Raw genomic sequence first — 19,774 nt, forward strand, 5'->3', positions numbered from 1 at the left:
AACAAACAAGTATGATTCTCCAGGCTTTGTACCTGAAGGAATGTTAAATTGCTGAGTACAAAAGGGGCACCCAAACAGAGCTCAGTGGTCTCAAGAGTCAAAGAGATAGAGATAGGAGTTTGGGGATGTTGAAGTGACTTGGATTCACGGGACAGAGTACTAGAGGGAAGGGAGCTAGGCAAACCAAGAATTCTAGAAATACACATAAGAGATGCCAGTGACTTTTTGGCCAAATGATAATCTGCATGTGATGATATGATCTTATATGTAGAAAACCCTACAGATTCCACACAAAAAAAAACTGTTAGAACTAATAAATGAATTCAAGAAAGTAGCAGGATACAAAATCAACACACAAATTTCAGTTGCATTTCTTCACACGAACAATGAACAATCTGAAAAGGAAATTAAATCAGAACACCCGGTGGAGATGACAATGGGGAAGCACATAGCGTGTTCACTAGTCCTCTGTCTCCACAAAATCTGGAGTTGACATTTAGGGCAGGTCTGTCAAACAAGCAAACTTTCCAGGTCTTTCCAGCACCCCAGCCTGTAGTTGGGGGAATGAGGAAGAGGTGTGAGATGAAGGTGGAGCGGTGTGCTTGGACCAGGTAAGCAGGGCTTTAAATTTCTTTCTTGTTTACACTACTAATACTATTCTCATCGTGAGAGTGAAACCTACATCAAAGTATTACTGAGCAAGCCTGAAAGGCCCCTTCACCCCAACCCTACTGCCACGCCCCCACCCACTAAGGGAACTGCTACCACAGCTTGGGGTGTATCTTTCCTTTTTCTCTTCCAGTTCATCGTTGATGTTCAAGTTGCAAATCGCAAAGAGAAGATCCCAAAGCCCCTCCGGGTTTCCTGGTACCCCGTTTCAATGTCAGAGCACCTGCACACGGGCTGTGAGGGCCCGCTTGCCATCTGCTGGTCTGATAGATTGTACTCTCCCCATTGCCAAGACTGGTTTTGCTACGTTTTGTCGCCCTAGTGCTTGGCACAGCACAGGCAGGGAGGAGGCGTTCGGACACTGTGTAGTGAGGGTGACTGGGTGGGGGCTGGCAGGCTGCCTCGATCAATTGTCCGCCTTTCTCAGACTGGACATTTGAGGGGCCCAGCCTCTAAGCAGGGGTGCAGTCAGGTCATACAATCTCTGGCGATCTGAGTTGAAGCCACCCCAAATGAAGAGAAATGCACTAAAGCAACACGTCCTGGTGGGAAAGGCTCTGGACTTGCAACAAAGATGCAATCACGCTGTGGGACTTAGTGTCACCTCTCTTGGCCTCATAATAATGAAATTTATAATATCCACCCAGTTTAGGTGAAGAAACTGCAGAGTGGACCAGGAGCAAGCTCCGCGCAGCGGCCACCCTCTCCGTGCTCTGGAGGTCGGGGCTGCCCGCCGCGGTGGCCCTGTGCACGCTATGGCCACTTTGTGCAGTGAGCTTCCCCTGTAGACCCGGCCGGAGCTGTGCGGTGTCCTGGTGTCCTGGAAATGAGCCCTCTGGCAGGGAACGAGAGCGCTGCCCCGGCCTCGGGGCCCCTCGGGCTGCGCCACCGTCCTGCTGCTGCCCTCCGGTGGCCGCCGCTAGGCGACCTCCGGCTGTCCTGCGGGCCCCCTCCCTCGGCCGGTGACATCACCGCATTCCCGTCCCGGCTCCTCCCGTCCGCACCGCAGTGACAGGAGAGTCGGGCCCGGTGGCGAAGAGGAAGTGCGGGCCCACCACACCGAGCGCGTCCCCGCAGAAGTCGGCTCCCTGGGCGCTGGGGTGACTGTGCCGCCGCCGCGGGGCGCAGCGCCGGGCACGCGCCGGGCAGAGCCGAGCGCCAGGCGGACCCTCCAGCAGAGACGCAGGGAAAATGGCTGATGACTTTGGCTTCTTCTCGTCGTCGTTGAGCGGGGCCCCCGAGGCGGCCGAGGAGGACCCGGCGGCTGCCTTCTTGGCCCAGCAGGAAAGTGAGATCGCGGGCATAGAGAATGACGAAGGTTTCGGGGCACCTGCCGGCGGCCAGGCGGTCCTGGCGCAGCCGGGACCCGCGAATGGGGGTGAGTCAGCGCCGTGGCCTGGGCAGCGGGGGGCCTGCGCCTCAAACCGGGGTACCAGGCAGCGCAGACGGGGCCTCTTCACCTAAACTGGACGGGGCCGCAGACGGGGAGAAAGCAGAGCGCCTGCTCGCCACTAGCCAGGAGCAGGCCTGGGGCAGTGTGTGAGCCGGGCCCGGGGGGGAAATGCGGAGGAATCTTGGAAATTCTCATCTGAGGGCCCGCCTGGGGTTGTGGATCTGGTGGCTCCTGGGACAAGAATTCGTCATGACATTTCATTCCCTGGCCAGCTTCACCACTGCGAAGCTTTGGAATCCAATGGTGCCCAGCCCTGAGAATCTGGCCTGGGGTAGTAGTCGCCTGGCTGTGTGGGCTTCCAGCTGAGCCCTGAAAATGTGGGCAGAACCGCAGACCTCTCTGCCCTTCAGACTTAGCTTTCTCCTAAAGCTGGGAAAGCAGGGGACAGTGGGTGCTCCAGGAACTCACACACCTTCCCTGGGGACCACCTGCCGTCCTGCAGTCACTGGGCTAGGCACTTTATTTACATTTAATAATTTTATGTGCATTATTAAACCCATTTCAGAGATAGCAAAATCGAGGCTCAAAAAGTACAGTACTAAAACAACTGGTAAGTGGCAGAGCGACCGTTTAAATCTGTTTCTGTCAGACTCTAAGCCCTCTCCACCTGACCACATTGTCTTCCATATGCCTGGCTCTGAGTTAGACACCAAGGGAGTGGGGGCAGGGCACAGTCACATGTGGTCCTGCCCTGTGGTGTTTTTCAAAGGTGGGCCAGGGCTGCTGTGGTTAGCCTCAGACACAGGGTCCGGGGCCTGGTCTTTGTGACAGCACGTTTATCAATGATGTTTCTGTTCTGGTTCTGGCTTGAAAGAATAATTTCTTAAAACATTTAGTAAAAAAGTAGATATCACCTTCATGGGTGCATCCAACACAGCACTTGCTTTCTGTTAATGTCGTTATTTTGGTGGGGGTTTCTGGGCCTTTTGGAGTCAGTGGTAGCTTACATATTTTAAGAAAATGTTTACAAGTAAGGCTCCTTAGAGTTATGTTTGTATTCATTCAACATTTAGCGACCACCTTCTGTGTGCCAGGCCCACTGGGGATACAGACATGAGTAAGACAGTTTCTGTGACTTGAGGAGCTTCAAGCTCTCTGTAGCCCCTTGCTTTGAGAAATGTAACAAGACTTTTGTAACATATAAGAAAGTGGAGGCCCAGAGAGATTGAGTATCTTGCCCAAAGTCACACAGCCGTGAGTGACAGAACTGGGACTTGATCCATTCCCAGACCTCCCAAGTCTGGGCTCCATGCTCTTTCACATGTTACGGCAGGGCGGTCGGCAGTTATCTTGGGAGGTGATGGGATGTGGGGGTGAGGGGACGGTCTTTTGCTACCCAACCAAACCAGCAGTGGAGGTCTTCTGAAGCGGCAGCTCCTAGCACCTCAGGACAGACTCTTGCACATCCTAGGAAATGCCTGCCCATGTTCACGCACCAGTATTCATTTGTCCACTTCTCCTCCTTGAGACCACCAGCTTCCCCAGTCTGGCTTGGCTTGGGGGATGCTCTGCTGAAAACAGCAGATGTCACAACCCCCTGAGAGAGAAGCAGTAGAAGTCAGGCTGAGGTAACCAGAGGCGTCCGGGAGTTGAGCGGGTTGTGGCCTCTCCCAGGACAGTGGGGCTCTCAGGGCTCACAGCCTGGATGGGAGTTTCCCTCTCTGGCAGGGGTGGGGCATGAATTGGCCGCATGCCTGAGGTGGCAGGGAGAGAAGCAGGGACATGCCCTGTGAGGGTCTGTGGGACTCACAATTTCACACTGCAAAAGCTGCAAATGCCCTTCTGAGTGGGGCAGGGGGATCCAGGAGGTATCGTGGCTGGCAGCTCAGTAGGTGGCCAGAAAGGATGGAATTGATCTGCCCTCCTAAGCCTACATGGTGCTGAGCAAGTAATTCCCCCTGGACTAGCAGTGAGTGCCAGAAGCCAAATGGGTGGGGAACATGTGCCTTGGCCTGCCGGGAGCTGGGTGGAAGCTGGCTTCCTGTCAGCACCGCTGCCTGTCAGCACCTCTGAGTCTTGTCTCTTAGATGATGCCCCTGCACAGAGTGCCCTGACTTGGGCCCCAGGTGCCCCTGGGAAAAGAGGTGTCTTGTGTAGGCCTGAGCCTGAGCTACATTGAGTCTTTCCTCTGTGGGCTGGAGCCTGTGCAATGGACACTGTTTCCATTCATCACCTTGGGTAAGGCCCAGAAGGTTTACTTTTTCACACCTAGATTGCTGAGCACCCAGCCCGGCTCTGCCGCTGACTTGCTAGTCAGTTCCTGGCAAGCCTGTTTGCCCTACTGGGCCTCAGTAAGCTCCCAGGAATGTTCTGGACCCCGTCTGCCACTGTTCCAAAATGGGTCATGTCTGGGACTTGTGTCTGCTGTGCTCCTTGCTGCCGGCCTCTGACTGCAGACACACGATTATAAAAGTGCAAGAGATGCATCAGAAAGCATTAAGGGAACACATACTCACATTTCTGTATGTGGGTGTCTGTGGGTTCCCGAAGAGGCTGAAACTTCATCTCCAGAACACTCTTGGGACTGAGAGACTGGGGCTGAGACTTTCTGAAGGCCAGTGGGGCTTGAGCCTGGGGCAGGTCAGGGTGGAGTGGGGTGGTACAGCTTCCACTCCAGAGAGGCCAAGTGCGCAGACCAGCGTTGTTGTGAATGGACCTTGGAAATATAAGGCCCTGGTGGAGGAGATACCCCAGGGGAAGATGCTGCCTCTGAAACCCCACCAGCTCACCTGAGTTAGGGCCCAGGCCACTCAGGCAGGAGAAGCCCTATCTGAATGAGTAGGGATGATTGCTGACCTGTCTGGTCAGAATCGACCCCTGTTTTACTCTGAAAACAGAGTTGACTCTAATTTATATAGACTGGAGATTATTTCCACGGATTAAGTGTCCCTCCCTTCAATCCCCAGGCTGAAAGCACTGTCACTGCTGCTCACATCTCTGTCTGGCTGGTAAAGGGATACTTGTCCATCTGTGGTCATCTCATGCGTCCTGTGGCTTTCTGCTAGGAGACACTGCAGTTTCTGAGAGGACTCAGACAGGCCTTGTAAATAACCAGGGGCCCCCAAAGAACAACTCGACTTCCATTTAATCCATACTTATTTCTCACCCATTCTGTGCAGGAGCCCTTGGGAGCTGAACAGGATACAGAGCCTGATAAGGGAGTGCATGAGCCCTGGGAGGTCATGAGTAATTGCATAAGAGGGTGGGGGATGCCGTACAGTATTCTGGGATACACCAGAGGTGAGACCCTCCATCAGTGCCTCGGGAAGCAGGAGCGATAGTGGAGGGCTTTCCAGAGGAGATGACTTGTGAACTGGGCCTTAGAGAGTAACTGGATCCAGAAGAGCATTCTTCAGAGAGGGAAGCAGGAAGAAAGGCATAGGGTATTGAGTGGTGTGCTTGGGGAAGGAGGAAACAATATAGGGTTTGTGGGAAGGGCTGGTTGGCAGTGAGGCAAGAAAAATGGGTGGGGCCAGGCTGTAAAGATCCTCAAGTGCTACGTCAAACGTACTCATTTGACAAATATTTACTGAGCCCCTGTTATGTACCAGGCAAGAGGTGCTGGGCTCCAGCAGTGGACAAAACAAAGTTCCTGCCCTCCTGGAGGGTCCATTCAAGTGGGGAAGTCAGACAAACACCTAACCAAGTAAACATATCAGGCAGTGGTAACTGCTATAGAGACAAGGTTGGAGAGGGGTGCCCGAAGGGTGAATGTCAGGGGTGGTCAAGGAAGGCCGATAATAAAGCAACGTTTGAACAGCAGCTGAAGGGAGTGAGGGAGCCGCCCACTTGGAGACGGGTGGGAGGGCCTTCCAGGCAGAGGGAACAGCACCTGCCGAGTCCCTGAGGCAGGAGCAGGCCCTATAGGCTACTGTGGTCCGTGGGAAGTGGATTTCCTTTTGGTTCATTTTTATTAAATTTTTAATGAGAGGAGTGACATAAGTAAGTGTATGCTTTACAAAATGTCAGCTCTGGAGTTGGTTTGAAAGAGGGTTGGGAGAGCATGAAGCTAGAGTCAGGAAGGCCTGTGAGTGGACAAAGCCTTCCTTCCTTCCTTCCTTCCTTCCTTCCTTCCTTCCTTCCTTCCTTCATTCATTCTTTCAAGGCATTTATTCATTTGTTTGTTCAACAAATAGGTTCTGACTCTTACTAAGTTGCAGGTACCGTGCAGGGATCTGGGAAGGACAGTGGTGAGGACAAAGGATATAGCTGGGCCCCTCCAGGTGTTTGCCACCAGTAGGGTGGAGACCAAAGCATCTGTACAGGCGAGAGCTGGCGCTGAGGCCAGACTGGGCAGAGAGTGGAGGGCAACTTGGAGGGTCACTGTTGCAGCAGAAGCCACAGGAATTTGTGACTAATCAGATGTCAGGGACCAGGAGAAGTCATTGTTGAGGGCAAAATGAAATCCTTCTGGGAGGGGCAGAAGGAGGAAAAAATAGGCCCAGTACTGTCTGGTGGGGGCTGTGGTTCTTGCTTTCTCAGGTGGAGCAGTTGCTCAGGAGCCCCAGGGACAGGCACAGACGCGCAGGTCCCACTTCCTTAGCCCTTGCAGACTCCGCCCTGAGCCTACAGCTCCTCTACCTGCTCACCAGGCACAGGCTCCATAGTTGGGCCATTCCCAGCTGTGGCAGAGGGTATATCCATTTCAGGTAGGTGAGGAGCTATTACTCATTGGATGACCTTGGGCAATCACATAGCCTCTCTGAGCCTCAGTTTGAGAATCTGTAAAATGGGTTGATGTCAACTTCATCACAAGACTGGTGAAAATCAAATGTGATAAAGACTGTGAGAAGGGATGGTGAACAGTTAAGGGCAGAGTTCAAGTCTTTTATGTATCCAGAATGTTTATTTTGGGGGAGGGGTCAATACTCGCATGGATACATACAGTTTGGCTCCGGGTGCTAATGTAGGGCCATTCTGCGCTTCCTATAAGCTGAGCAACAAGTAATGCTGTCTCCTTGTTCTCTTTCTAGCTGGTTCTGAGGACATAGGGACCACGATCAATGGAGATGTGTTTCAGGTAAGCAAGATTCAGCCTTGGCAGTGGTAGGGACTGACAGCCTAGACCTCAGGAACTTACCCATCAGTAGGATTAGGGCTCCCAGTTTTCTGATCACTATGTCTGATGCATTGGGATGGAAACATAGAGATTTTGACATGATTTTCTTGTTATGTAGGAGAACGTGATGAGGAATAAGGACCACGAGAGACAGGGATTGAAGGACTGTAGCCTCTGGCTTCCCACAGTGTTGCCCTGCTCCTGGAGGGAGGGATAAAGTAGCCCACCGTGGTGTGGACTGAAGGAAGCACAGGGCCCTGCACACATTGGCCCTCGCAGGCCGAACTGAGTGGCCGTCCCTCACACACATGAACATTTTAACTGGGCAGGCCTTTGACCCAGAGATTCCATTCCTCAGAGTTTTCCTAAGGAAATAACTAAACAAGGACCCCCAGATTCTTCGCAGGATGATGTATAGTAGCAGACAAACTGGAAATGACCTAAGGGTCCAGCCCTGGGAGCCTGGGTGGGTAAATTGGGAAACCATGCTGTTTTTAAAAAGACAGTCAGAGCTTTCTGTATTGACATGAAAAGATGCCCACAATCTATTACGTGGGAAAGCGGCTTGCAGAACAATATGCACAGCATGGTCCTGCTTTTTATTTTAGATATGTTTGCACAGAATATCTGAAAGGTTGTGAACCAACTGCTAACAGTGGTTAGCCCCAAAATGGGGGTTGGGGAGGGGTAAGAAAAGGGCTTTCACTTTTATTGTTTAAAAATTCTTTACAGTGGTTCTGTGCACACTCCCACACACATACCCTCACACACAAACACACACGCATGCACCAAAACACGTAGTAAGGATATTTCTAGTTAAAGATTGCCCTCTGTACCCACCTAACCCTCCTTCCCTCATATATATATATATAAAAATTGGTTTAAAAATATTTAGACAGATGAATAACTGTGTTGCACTCCTGAAACTCATAGAATATTGTACATCAATCATACTTGAATTAAAAGTATTTAGACTTAGAGAACTTGGCCCACAGATGGCATCCCCAGGACCCCACAGATGCAGCTGTCGTCATCCCCCCACCCCCTGCCAGACGCCTGGGTGAGGCAAAGCTTTCATTAGACGAGCCTTAGTTCCCACTGGACGGGGCAGAGACCCTCAGCTCCCGGGCCGCTGCTTGGGGATCTGCCTCTTCCCGCCCTGTCGCGCCTCCTGAATTCTCGAAGAGAATAAACAATACTTTCTTATGTAAGAGGGATGGGCTGGTACCTTACACAGGGAAACTGGCCAAGTCCTGTCTCTGGAAAATTACTCAACTATCTGCAAGCTAGAAAAGTCAGTCTCTAGGGCTTTCGGATTTCATGTGTCCATGGGCCTGAAAGCCCAAAATAATCACTGTTTCATCCTGCACCGTTTGGTAGATCATTGAGACACGGGCTGCCCTTGCTCTGGGCACACCAAAAAGGACTTTGCTTGACCCACAGGCCTGTGTCCTAAAGTAGACCTGGAGCTGGAGATGCATTTGGAACCACAGAAGTGCCTAGAACACTGTGAGGAGGAGAATTTTCCCTTTCTACGCATTAGGATGAGACCTCCCTCCATACGCTCCGGTCTTGCTTTGTGTTTGACGGATCTGAGGAATCCTGGGCCTCCTCCCCAATCTCAGTGGGAACTCTTACTCTCACTGTCCCGTTAATAACCCCAAGTATGTTTATTTTTTTAAATTTTTATTGGGGAATATTGGGGAACAGTATGTTTCTCCAGGGCCCATCAGCTCCAAGTCATTGTCCTTCAGTCTAGTTGTGGAGGGCGCAGCTCACTGGCCCATGTGGGAATCAAACCAGCAACCTTGTAATTCAGAGCTCGTGCTCCAACCAACAGCCCTCCGGCCGCCCCCCCCCCCCAAGTATGTTTATTTGTTTCACACTCATGCCATCCCAGAAGCCTTACAGGCAGGACGGGGTCACAGATGAGGCCGGTCACTCAGCAGCCGGGTCCACCCAGACCTCCTGCCCCTGGTCTGGTGCCCTTTGCACCACATCCTTGCTGTGGACTGTGCAGGCCTGGTGGCTGAGTCACAGGTGGGAGGCCCCCCACAGACCTTTAGAGTCAAACAGTTTGGCTTGTGCTGCAGGGGGAGGAGAAGCCTGCATACCCAACACTTTCAAGAGTCTGGGGCAGAGCTTTCTTGCTACCTTTGTGTGTTTTTGTGGCAGCCTGTGGGCCACTAGAGGGTCCAGGTATGGACCGGATCCCCAACGAGGCCTAAGGATAAGCCTGTCCATACCTATTCCAGTTTTATCTGGCACTGCCAGGGCCAGGGGCAGGAGGCCCCTGCAGCACTCATTCCTCCTGCACAAAATCTCTACCTTCCCTCACCCCTCCCATCATCCACCGTTGAGCTACTTAGAGAAATCAACAGCTCAGTTTAGCTTAGTTTGAGCTGCTTAGTACCAAAGACGGATATGCCTCATCCTCCTGGCTGTCCCTGGATTCACAGCACAGGTATGGCGAGCATGGCGCATGGTGGCGCTCATGTGGTGTCCAGAAGAGGGTTCCTGATTCGGGGGTGCTAGGGAGCTGCACTGAGAGAAGCCTGGCTGTGCCTGGAGCCTCCTGCCTTTTGGTCCTGGCCATGCTTGACCCCTTCCCTCTCCAGCTTGCCCCTGGTGAGTCCTGGCCTGCCAGCCCTCATGGCAGCTGACCCAATTTCCTCGATGGGACATTCAAGTGATTAAAGAGGAGACCTGCTGTGCCCCCAGGGCTCCCCCCCACCCCCCGCCCAACTGCTCACGGGTAGAAGCAGGGGAAACAAGTCCATAGCGGCCAGAGAAGAGGAGCCAGCAAATGGTTTCTCAGGACTTTCCCTGCCAGAAACACCGCTGTGCTCGTCCTGGTCATGCAGCCTCGCTCGGCATGCACGGGGCTGCCATGCGGCACAGTGAGCCACGCAGCCTGCCAGCCCTCTCATGTGCACACCTGCCACAGCTCACAGGGTTGCACGGCAGTTATCGCATATGGGCCCCGCTTTGCACCCTGCGTGGGATGTTGCCACTCCCATTTAACAGGTGATGAAGCACAAGAAGCCCAGGGAAGGGACTCTCAAAGGTCCCACATCCAGTGAGGGGCACAAAGGGAGTTAAAGCCCAGTCCTTCTGATGCTGTGTCCCAGGCTGTCTGTCCCTCCACATCGCTCTGCAGGCAGCCATTCGCTCCTTCACTGAGTCAACTCACGTTCCCGGAGTTCCATGCACTGTGCTGGAGCCGTGGACGTAGAGGCAAATCCAGCTCATGTTCATCCTCAAAGAGCTTGTTTCTAACAGAGACAGAGACCTGGGAAGAAGTGATGGCAGCAGTGCAGGATGACAAGTGCTCGGAAACCCGGTAGTGTGGAGAGCTTGGTCTGATTCTTACCGTGTGTCAGACACCACCCAGGAGCGTTACACGGATTCACTCGCTCTATCCTCCCAACACTCCTATGATGTAGGTTCTGTCATTGTCCCCATTTTACAGACGAGGAGGAGGACACATTGGGGGGTTAAAGCTTGCTCTGGTGACACAGCTGGGAGGAGCTGGGACTTGAACCAGGCGCTGCACTGAAATCAAGGATTGCCACAGGGAGTGGGTGCTGGAAGAGGTTCTGAGGGAGCCTGCGGGGATGTGGGTGGTCCTGGCTGAGCATATGTGAAGGCACAAAGGGTCAGTCACTCGGTCCTGAGCTTGTCCAGAGCCTGGGGCCCGCTGGGCCTGGATGCCCATGGAAAGTGGTAGAGTGGGTGGACCCAGCTTGGCCAGGGACTGCGGCCTGGGGACACGGCTACCTCTGGGCACACATGCTTGGAACACACTTTGGATGTGCAGCTGCTCCAGGGGCTGACAGAGGCACCAGGGGGGTCCAAGCTGCTCCTCAAGGCTGCTCCCCCAAAGACAGAGGCAGGCTGCAGTGGAATCAGACATCCTGGGCTTCATTCCGGCTTTTTAAAGCCAGAAGACCTTGGACTAGTCATTGCTCTGAGACGGAGCTCTCATTTGTAAAATGGGGATCAGAGGCTATGTCCTGTTTCTCCCACAGATCTGTGGAGAAAAGTGCTCTGCGGCCCGGAAGCTTCTTATAAATTCCTGACCAAATCACTGAGCGAGACCCGGGCACAAGGGTGGGGGTGAGAGGTGGGGATAGGGCGTGGGGTCGTGGGGGCGTGGGAGGAGGAGGCACAGGCTCTAGTCCTGGGAAGGGAGACTTATCAAGAAGACAAACAGTAGACGCACAAATCACGTGAAATTGGCTACTATGTGTCCAGTATGTTTACACCCAGGAATTTAGTTTGAATTCCGGCTCTACCAGTTCCCGGCTGGGTGACCCTGGGACTTTGGCGTTAGACTTTCCCTACCTGTAAAATAAAGGTAATACAACCCACCGTGTACGGTTGTAAAGATCAAAGAGAACCTTTTCATTGCAAGTTCTCTGCAAGTTTTAAAGCTCTATAAACTGGAGTCTTCATTTTAGGGCAGGCTTTGTGGAGATGGTGGGTCCTAAAGGACACACAGGATGTGACCCCGGGCCAGAGGGCCCTTCCAGCCCACCTCTCTCACCCCATCTTCTCTGCACTCAGTTCCCCAAAGGCACTGGCCCCACGTGGCCCTGACGCCGCCCGCTCCTGGCCTGAAATGCCCTTCCCCCATCTCTTCTCGTCCCACTCTGCCCCCAGTCTAGAATGGGCGTGCCCTCGCTTGTCCCCCTTCTTTACCTGACCTGTCACAGTGCGTATCCCAGCCATGGTCCTCCTTTTTGGGGGACTCTCCCTGCCAAGCTCCCAGCTGATGGGCTGTCTGGTTCATTCCTGTCTCCAAGCCTGAGCATGTTAATTCATTCAGTAAATGTTCTCAAACTCCGCCTACAGCCAGGCCTTCCCTGTAAAGGATACTATCCATAGGCAGTCTTTGCCCTCAAGGAGCTTACTTTCTTGGAGGGAGGAGACAGTAAACAAACCAGTCATTTGAGATACCACAGGTACCGTGAAGAAGATAAAATATAGCATCTGAATAAACACAAATACACAAAAGTAACTGCAGTTGTCTGCAGATGGGATTTGTATAGGATTGGACAGGGATTCTGGCAGCTGGACCTCAGGGCAGGGTTGTTCCCGGAAGCCGACAGGGTGGAGCTCACCCAACAGCAGCGATCAATTTGTGTTCTCCAGATTCGAGCCCTGGAAAGGCCCCTTGGGAAGTCATGAGACTCCAAACTCAAGTGTAGTGCACGAAGAAAAGTGGAATAAGAGCTCCGCCCAACTGCCCCACCCAAGGGTGGGCCTGACCCGCCCTGCCAGGCAGCACCACCCTGCCCTGGGCCCCCCCTTCCCTCTTCCCACACAGCGGAGACTGCCGTGTGCCCCTTCACCTCTTGGGTAAATGCTTACTGAGCACCTCTGCTAAACCGGGCACATGCTGGCTCTGGGGGCCTTCATCCACGCAGCCACTGCTTAATGAACACCGTCTGTGCCCACGACAGTGGTGGCACACTGGACCGGGCATGACAGACGCTGTTGCGTGGGGAGAAGACATTAAACAACACCAGTATTCATGGCAGTTTTGATGAGTGCTTCAAGGAGGAACATGGGCAGCAATGAAAGGACGGAACGGGTTTAGAGGCTGTAAAAATGGTCCTGCCTTGCCTGTTAGGAGCTCATGATCCAGCAGGAGACTCACAGTAGAAGGTGAAGGCTGTGACAGAGCACAGAGAGGAAGGGCTGCAAAATCTGCTTGGAGTTGGAAACTATACCAGAGCTTGTGACTTTTGAGCTGGAAAGTCGTGGGATGCAGTAAGATTTCATCAGCTGGAGAAGGGAGGGGACACAATTGCAGGCTGAAAGCGAAGGCAGGATATGTGCTGACAGGAATGTGTGGGGTGAGCAGGGTGCCGGAGCGGAAGCGGCAGGAGGGATCGGATCGTAAAGTCTCTGGCTTGGTGAGACCAGAAGGGAGCCACGTCCTTACTGGCTGAGCTCTCCACCCCAACACTTCGAGTCCCCAGCTCTGGCAGGTGGCGTGGAGAAGTGGGCAGAGGATCAGGGGCCTGGATTCTGGCCCTGGCTCTGCCACTACATCATGCCATCTCTCTGGGCCTCCGTTCCCTCCCCTATAAAATGGGAATGAATAAGAAGAAGAATTCTAGCTACCACTCACTGAGCCATCGCTCCATGCCTGGGACTTTTCTAAATCTTACAGATAATTGTTGCACCAAATCCTCACAACAGCAATTAGTGGTAGTTTTATTCCCATTTCATATGAGAAAATAGGCCCAGCAAGGTTAGGTGGGTTTGAACTTAGATACTTTGGCCCCAGAGCCCAGGTCCTTGACCATAATCCTAGCTGAGGCCATCTCAAGGCTGTTTATTCACTCAGCAAGTGTTTACTGAGTATCTGCTATGGGCCGGGCGCTGAGGACACAGCAGTGAGCGGGACAGATGAGGTCTCTGTCACCACAAAAGTGACATTCCGATGGAGGAGACAGACAGTGGACAAGTAAACATAAAGTGACATAATTTCTACTGTTATTGGATAAATAAAACTGTAATAGAATGACTTTAATGATAGTAACACAGGTGACTCATTGTGTGCGAAGTGTTAGAAGTTCTGTACGTTTTTTAACTCATCCTTATATCAGCCCTAAGGAGTGGGTACTCTTATTTAGCTCATTTTATGATGAGGAAAGTGAGGCACAGTGAGGTTGAGTGACTTGCCCAGGGTCACACAGGGGGAAGGGTAGCTGGCAGAGGGCATAGGAAGTGCAAAGGAGATAGCGCATGTGAGGTTGAGATGTGAGGGGGTATCCTGGTCCTTGGGCAGCAGACGCAGGAGGGCAGGTGCATGGGCTGGTGCACAGCTGTGTGTTTGTGTTCTAGGAGGCCAATGGCCCAGCTGATGGCTATGCCGCCATTGCCCAGGTTGACAGGCTGACACAGGAACCCGAGAGCATCCGCAAATGGAGAGAGGAGCAGAAGAAACGGCTGCAGGAGCTGGGTGAGGGCACAAGGCTGGGGTGCCCCCAACCTGGGCTCCCAGCTGGGATGGTTGTTGGGGACAAGGGGGAGGTGGGGAAGCCTTAGGATGTATGGGGCGCTGCACTGCCTGAATGTGGGAGTTGTGTGGGGATGACCCCTGGGGCCGAGGGAGAAGCAGCCAGAGCAGCCGTGCCTTCCCCTCCCTGTGGGAAAGCTGCCACTCATTCTCCTGTGGGCGTTGCAGATGCTGCCTCCAAGGTGACAGAACAGGAGTGGCGGGAGAAGGCCAAGAAGGACCTAGAGGAGTGGAACCAGCGCCAGAGTGAACAAGTTGAAAAGAACAAGATCAACAACCGGTGAGAGGAGCTATGGGGACAGGAAGGGGCTAAGGCGACAGGAAGGGGCTGAGAGGACATAAGGGGTCTATGGGTCCATGAAGGGGCCCTGGGGACTTGATGGGCTTTGGGAACATGAGGGGTCTGTGGGGACAATGAGAGGAACTACGGCATGGGGGACTGCCTTGAGAATGGATGATTTGGTGGGAAGAACACGGAGGAAGGGGAAGCGGAAACGCCCGAGGCTGCTTCCTCGGCTGTGCGTGGAGTTCGGAGCCCTGAACTCTGAAGAGCTGATGCCCTGTTAAGCCCTCGTCTCCTCACCCAACAGCGAGGAGCAAGTTCTGCAGTCAGCAAAAGAGGTCCCAGGACCCAGGGATGGGAGCCAGACTGCCGGGGCCCAGCGGCCAGCAGCTGGGCCTGGGCCTCTGTGGCCATGGTCAGTGTCGCAGAGAGCAGAGGCCTGGCTGGGAGAGAAGAACCACTCTGGGTACAGGATTTTGTTGCTTGTAGAAGTGACAGTGCTTCGACCCAGAATGGCTACAGCGTTAAATGACATTAGTGGCCTGTATAACGGAAAAGTCAGGGGTAGGACAGCAGATGTGCCGAAACAGTCAGTTGGCACCCACTGTTACTGTCCCTCATCTCTTCTTTCCTCTGTGGTGCCTTCACTCTTGGGCACACACCCCTGGGATGGGGGCAAAGGTGGCCACCAGCGGCTCCAAGCTTCTGCTCTCTTCTCTTGGCAACCTCAGTGAGAATAAAATAACCTTTTTCTCCCAATAGCTCTAGCATAAGTCCTTGACCTGACCTTCATGGGTCCGGCCCAGTGACTGGCCCAGGGGGAGGGACTCTCTGGGCGATGGACCCAGTATGGGCATTAGTCCCATTCCTTGTGTTGTGCATGGGTCAGTCCCACCCAAACCACAGGCACTGAAGTGAGGGCAGCCTGATCTGCAAAGGGCAATCAGGGTGACCTTCCTGGAGGAGGGGGAATGGGCAGGTAAGGATAGCAGATGCCACCAGAGAACACTTTATGGAAATGGTCTCAGAGCACTTCTGAGATGGTGCCCAGGAGCCCTGCCTTTGAGGCTGTGCCCTTCCAGGTACCAGGCCTTCCAGGAAGGGAAAGGCCAGCTCTGGGAAGCCGTCACAATTCTGTTCAAGAAGCTGCTGCATGCCAGGCTCTGGGCTGGGTACCAGGAAGACAGAGATGAGAAGGACCCAGTCTGTATCTTCAGAGAGCTCAGAGGAGAGAAACATACGTGTCCAGTTGAATTCAACAGTAGGGTCCTCGGCAGGAAGGCTGTGGAAACAAGGGCTGCCAGTGGGGAGGGACCTCCATGTGTGGGGGACCGGGCTTTGGAGGATGATTAGGAGTTCATCAGGAAAAAAGACAGCAGGGTAGGGAAGGGAAATCTAGACCTGGGAACAGAATCATATGAAAGAAAGGACGTTGTGTCTTGGGCAGCAGGGATTCAGGGCGTGGTGGGAGAGAGGTGACCTGTGCACCTGAATGCCAGTGTTGGGTAAGTGGTGGGGAGCTGCTGAATGTTTGTGAAAGGGAGGAGTAAAATGACCAGCGCTGTTTTAGAAAAGGCACCAGGTGGGTGGGTGGAGGATCCCCGCTCTCCTCTCCGGGCTGTGTATGGTTGCTGAGCCTTCCAGAACTGTGCTTCCTAACACCTCTCCAACTGGAGGAACTAACGCTGTCTCTCTTTCTCAACCCTCTGCCTGTCTGTCTGTCTTGCCATCCCGTCTTCCCCACCTAACCCGTTTCCCTCAAGGATCGCTGACAAAGCATTCTACCAGCAGCCAGATGCTGATATCATCGGCTACGTGTACGTGTGCCTCCTTTGCTCCGCTGTCTGGGGAAGCTGGAGAGGGCAAGGCCTGTGTGTGTGGCTGCCAGTTTCTCCTGCTTGTGGGGTTTAAGAATGTAGCAGTGCCAGGGCAGTGACCAGAGCAGGAGGTGCACCCCAGGGACTGGAGGACGTCTACCCCTCCAGCAAAAGCTTATTGAGGTCTATTCTGCCCGGAGGCAGCTTTGCTAAATCCAGGCAGAGAAAAGAAGGGAATGCACTGGCCATCCCTGGGTGGGAGGGGCGAACGGCAAAGCTGCCCAATCCCCTCCCTGTGAGATGACTCTTGGGGGTGGGAGGTGGGGTGAAGAGGTCCTCTGTTGAACAAAGCAAACCCTAAGTGCCGGCTGCTGGAGGTACAAAGAAGCTCCTAGAAGCACACCCATCTTTCTCTCCTGCCCCCAAGTGCACTGCTCCTCCTTAGAGCTTCTGCCCGAGTTTGGCCAAGATCCCTGCCCTGACCACAAGGGGGCCCTCTCATGCGTTCCTGGTTGGTACTGTGACTAATCCAGACCAGAGATGGCAGAGGTTCTCTCTCGTTATCCCAAGTGGTCGACAGCGACACCTGGGGGTGTGTTGGGGATTGTGAAACTGAAGGGAAAAGTGCAGGGATGAGTGTATGAGGTTGGCCGCTTGCGTTAAGTGCCAAGTATTTGTTGCTCCTCGAGCTGGGCACACACTCTGATGCTGTCTGGCTAACCCTTCTCTCACAGAGCCCAGGACACCCCCGAGTAACAGCCTGCCACTTCTTCCTTCCATCCACTCTCCCGGTCCTTATGGGTACTTACCTGTGCCAGTGTCTGTCCAGACAGGAATAGGACAGACACAGTCTGTCCCGACTAGTTAATCTTGGTTGGGATCGTGTTTTGATAAGAGCTGCGTGGAGGGACACACCAAGCTCTTGGAGCCGCCCTCTGCTGGGGGAGCCAGGGTGGGCTTCAGAGACTTGAGACTTGCAGCTGGACCTTAAAGTGGGAAGAGGAATGGCTCGGTAGGGAGAGTGAGGAGAGGGGAACAGCATTCTAGGTGGGAGAAGAAGCGGCTGGGGCAAAAGTGATGACAGAAATACCTAGTTGCTTGCGGCTGCAGGCTATGTCAGTGGGGATGGATGGAGAAGGTCAGCTAGGGGCCAGCTGCAAAATGCCTGTTGGGCCCGGCTAAGACGCTTGGCCTTGATCCTGAAGGCAGCGGGGAGCCATAGGAGGTTTTGAGCAGCAGTGGGGGTGGCAGAGGGGCATGGATGCTGGGGAATAACACAGGGGGGCAGTGCTCCTGTTACACCTGAGGAAATGGTCCAGGAAGCACCCAAGGGAGTCCTGAAGAGAGGGAGAGTGTAGACCAGCGCTTCCCAGACTTTCATGTGCCTGTGAACCACTGGCATCTTGTTAAATGAAGGTTCTGATTCAGTGGGACTGAGGTGAGGCCCTGATTCTGCATTTCTAGCAAGCTCCATGGTGAGGCTGATGCTGCAGGTCCACGCACACTATAAGCAGTAATGTCAGCGGGAAGGACCGCTCCTAGGAAAGCTTCCCTCAGCCCCACTGGCCATGCAACTCCATCCATCGTTGCAAGCCTGCAAACATCTGCCACCTGATTAGAGTCTCAGGCCAGTCAGGATCAGCAAAGTACAGGCTCTGATCCTCACTTTACAGGTCAGGAAATGAGCACAGAGCATGTAAGCAAGACCACTAGGGAGGGGCCAGGTCCCTCAACCCAGGGCCAGCTCATCCTTGGCAGAGCCCATGGGACCACCTGGACAGCTCCCCTCTGTCAGCCAGTGCCTGGTCCAGCATGGGATGAGAGGGGCGCTTCCAAGAAGAAAGGGGTTTTCCGGGGATCCTTGCTGGCCTAACAGAACACAGACCCAGCCCTCCTCACCGAAGAATCCTTCGTCTATCTTAATGATGCTCACGTTTGAGTTTTGTCCACTAAACTGTATTTACTATACTTCATCCCTCCATTGTTCCTTCAAAACTGGCTTCTACAAGTATAACTGTCAGCCAGAACTTCTGATGAAGAAGGACCAGTTTTCATTCTAACTTGATTCCCAATGAAAGCAAAGCCTAGAATGGAGCAGTCCCTAAACTGTGGCTCCAGAGAGATGACAGTCATTCTGGGCTAAAAAGAGCTGTGCCGTCATATATGCCGGGGATGTGGTGGAGTCTGTGTCCATCACTCCTCCAACGATGCCCGTTAGCACGGGAAAGGCCGAGACCCTCCTTAACTGAGTTTTCTATGCGCGTTTGACCCTTTTCTGGAGACACTCCCAGGGTCCACGGGACACTGAGACAATGCTGAACCAGGTACTTGGTTAGTCAAAGTACTGCCAGGTTCCTGGAGACCTTGAAAACGGCGGAGGTAGCACGTTAGTTCCTCCACGGGCTCCTACGTGCCAGGAGCCCCAGGTTGGGAACTTAATGGGGAGGCAATGAGCAGAGAGTGCCTCGGCTGGGGCAGGGGTGCGGGAGGGGAGGTTGCTATGCAGGGTAGGGTGGCAAGGGAAGAGCTCTGTGGGAGGGTGAGGCCCACACTCAGTCCTGAGTGACAAGAAGCAACAAGCCCTGAGCAGGTGTGGGGGAAGGGCATTTCAGGAGGAGGTGACAGCAAGTGCAGAGGCCCTGAGGCAGGACCCAAGGAGGCTGCTTCTGATGCCAATGCTGTTCCTGGGGGCCTGAGATCAGAGGGCACGGGGCTGGGGAGGAGGCCTGTGGACAAACTAGCGCAGAGGAGGCTGGGCGGCACAGCCTTGCTCGGCGGGGGCAGAGCGTCACTGACTCGGGAAAGGCAGACAGCTGTGAGACCTCTGCCTGTCTCCACCTGCAGGGCATCTGAGGAGGCTTTCGTGAAGGAATCCAAGGAGGAGACCCCAGGCACAGAGTGGGAGAAGGTGGCCCAGCTGTGTGACTTCAACCCCAAGAGCAGCAAGCAGTGCAAAGACGTGTCCCGCCTGCGCTCGGTGCTCATGTCCCTGAAGCAGACGCCGCTGTCCCGCTAGGTGGCAGCCACAAGCATGGCCACTGAGCAGGGGCTGGCCCTGGCAGAGGAGCAGCTGCTTTGGGCAGGGGTGGGGGAAATGCCTCCAGCAGCTGCTGCACACAGCCTACTGGGTTCCTCCCCATCTCCCAGGACTGGGAGGGGGAACCCTCCCCCTCCTCCCCCACCCTCCCTCCTGGCCTTGTGGCCCAGCCCCTCACACCCCCTCAGTCCACAAAGTTGTGACTGTCCCTCCTGATGTATTTTTTTTTCTTGGCTTAAAGGGTGTGTTGTTAACTCTTTTTACATTTATTTATTATCACTCTCATTTTTTTCTGAAGTCCCAATTGGTGTCAGGGCTCAGTTTGTGCTTAGAACTTTCCCAGCTTCATGGCATAGAGACAAGGTGAGGCTCTTCCCCGGGGGCCCAGGAACTCCCAGTAGGAAGTGGGTGGTGTCCCAA

At 53.8% G+C, this 19,774-nt stretch overlaps 1 protein-coding gene across 2 annotated transcripts; it reads left to right on the forward strand.

Moving 5' to 3' along the window:
• Positions 1-1,631: 1,631 nt before the first annotated feature.
• Positions 1,632-19,642, forward strand: LOC117016551 (clathrin light chain B). Of its 2 annotated transcripts, XM_033095917.1 has the most exons (6): positions 1,632-2,047; positions 7,096-7,142; positions 14,043-14,160; positions 14,386-14,497; positions 16,264-16,317; positions 19,162-19,503. In XM_033095917.1, the coding sequence occupies exons 1-6, from the start codon at positions 1,861-1,863 to the stop codon at positions 19,331-19,333; spliced, it is 690 nt and encodes a 229-aa protein (XP_032951808.1). In that variant the 5' UTR covers positions 1,632-1,860; the 3' UTR covers positions 19,334-19,503. The 2 variants fall into 2 exon arrangements, with proteins under 2 accessions (XP_032951808.1, XP_032951809.1); XM_033095918.1 differs by lacking the exon at positions 16,264-16,317 and having other exon boundaries at positions 1,633-2,047; positions 19,162-19,642.
• Positions 19,643-19,774: the final 132 nt, after the last annotated feature.

This window comes from Rhinolophus ferrumequinum, chromosome 24 (assembly GCF_004115265.2).
Source record: "Rhinolophus ferrumequinum isolate MPI-CBG mRhiFer1 chromosome 24, mRhiFer1_v1.p, whole genome shotgun sequence".
NCBI classification, from domain to species: domain Eukaryota; kingdom Metazoa; phylum Chordata; class Mammalia; order Chiroptera; family Rhinolophidae; genus Rhinolophus; species Rhinolophus ferrumequinum.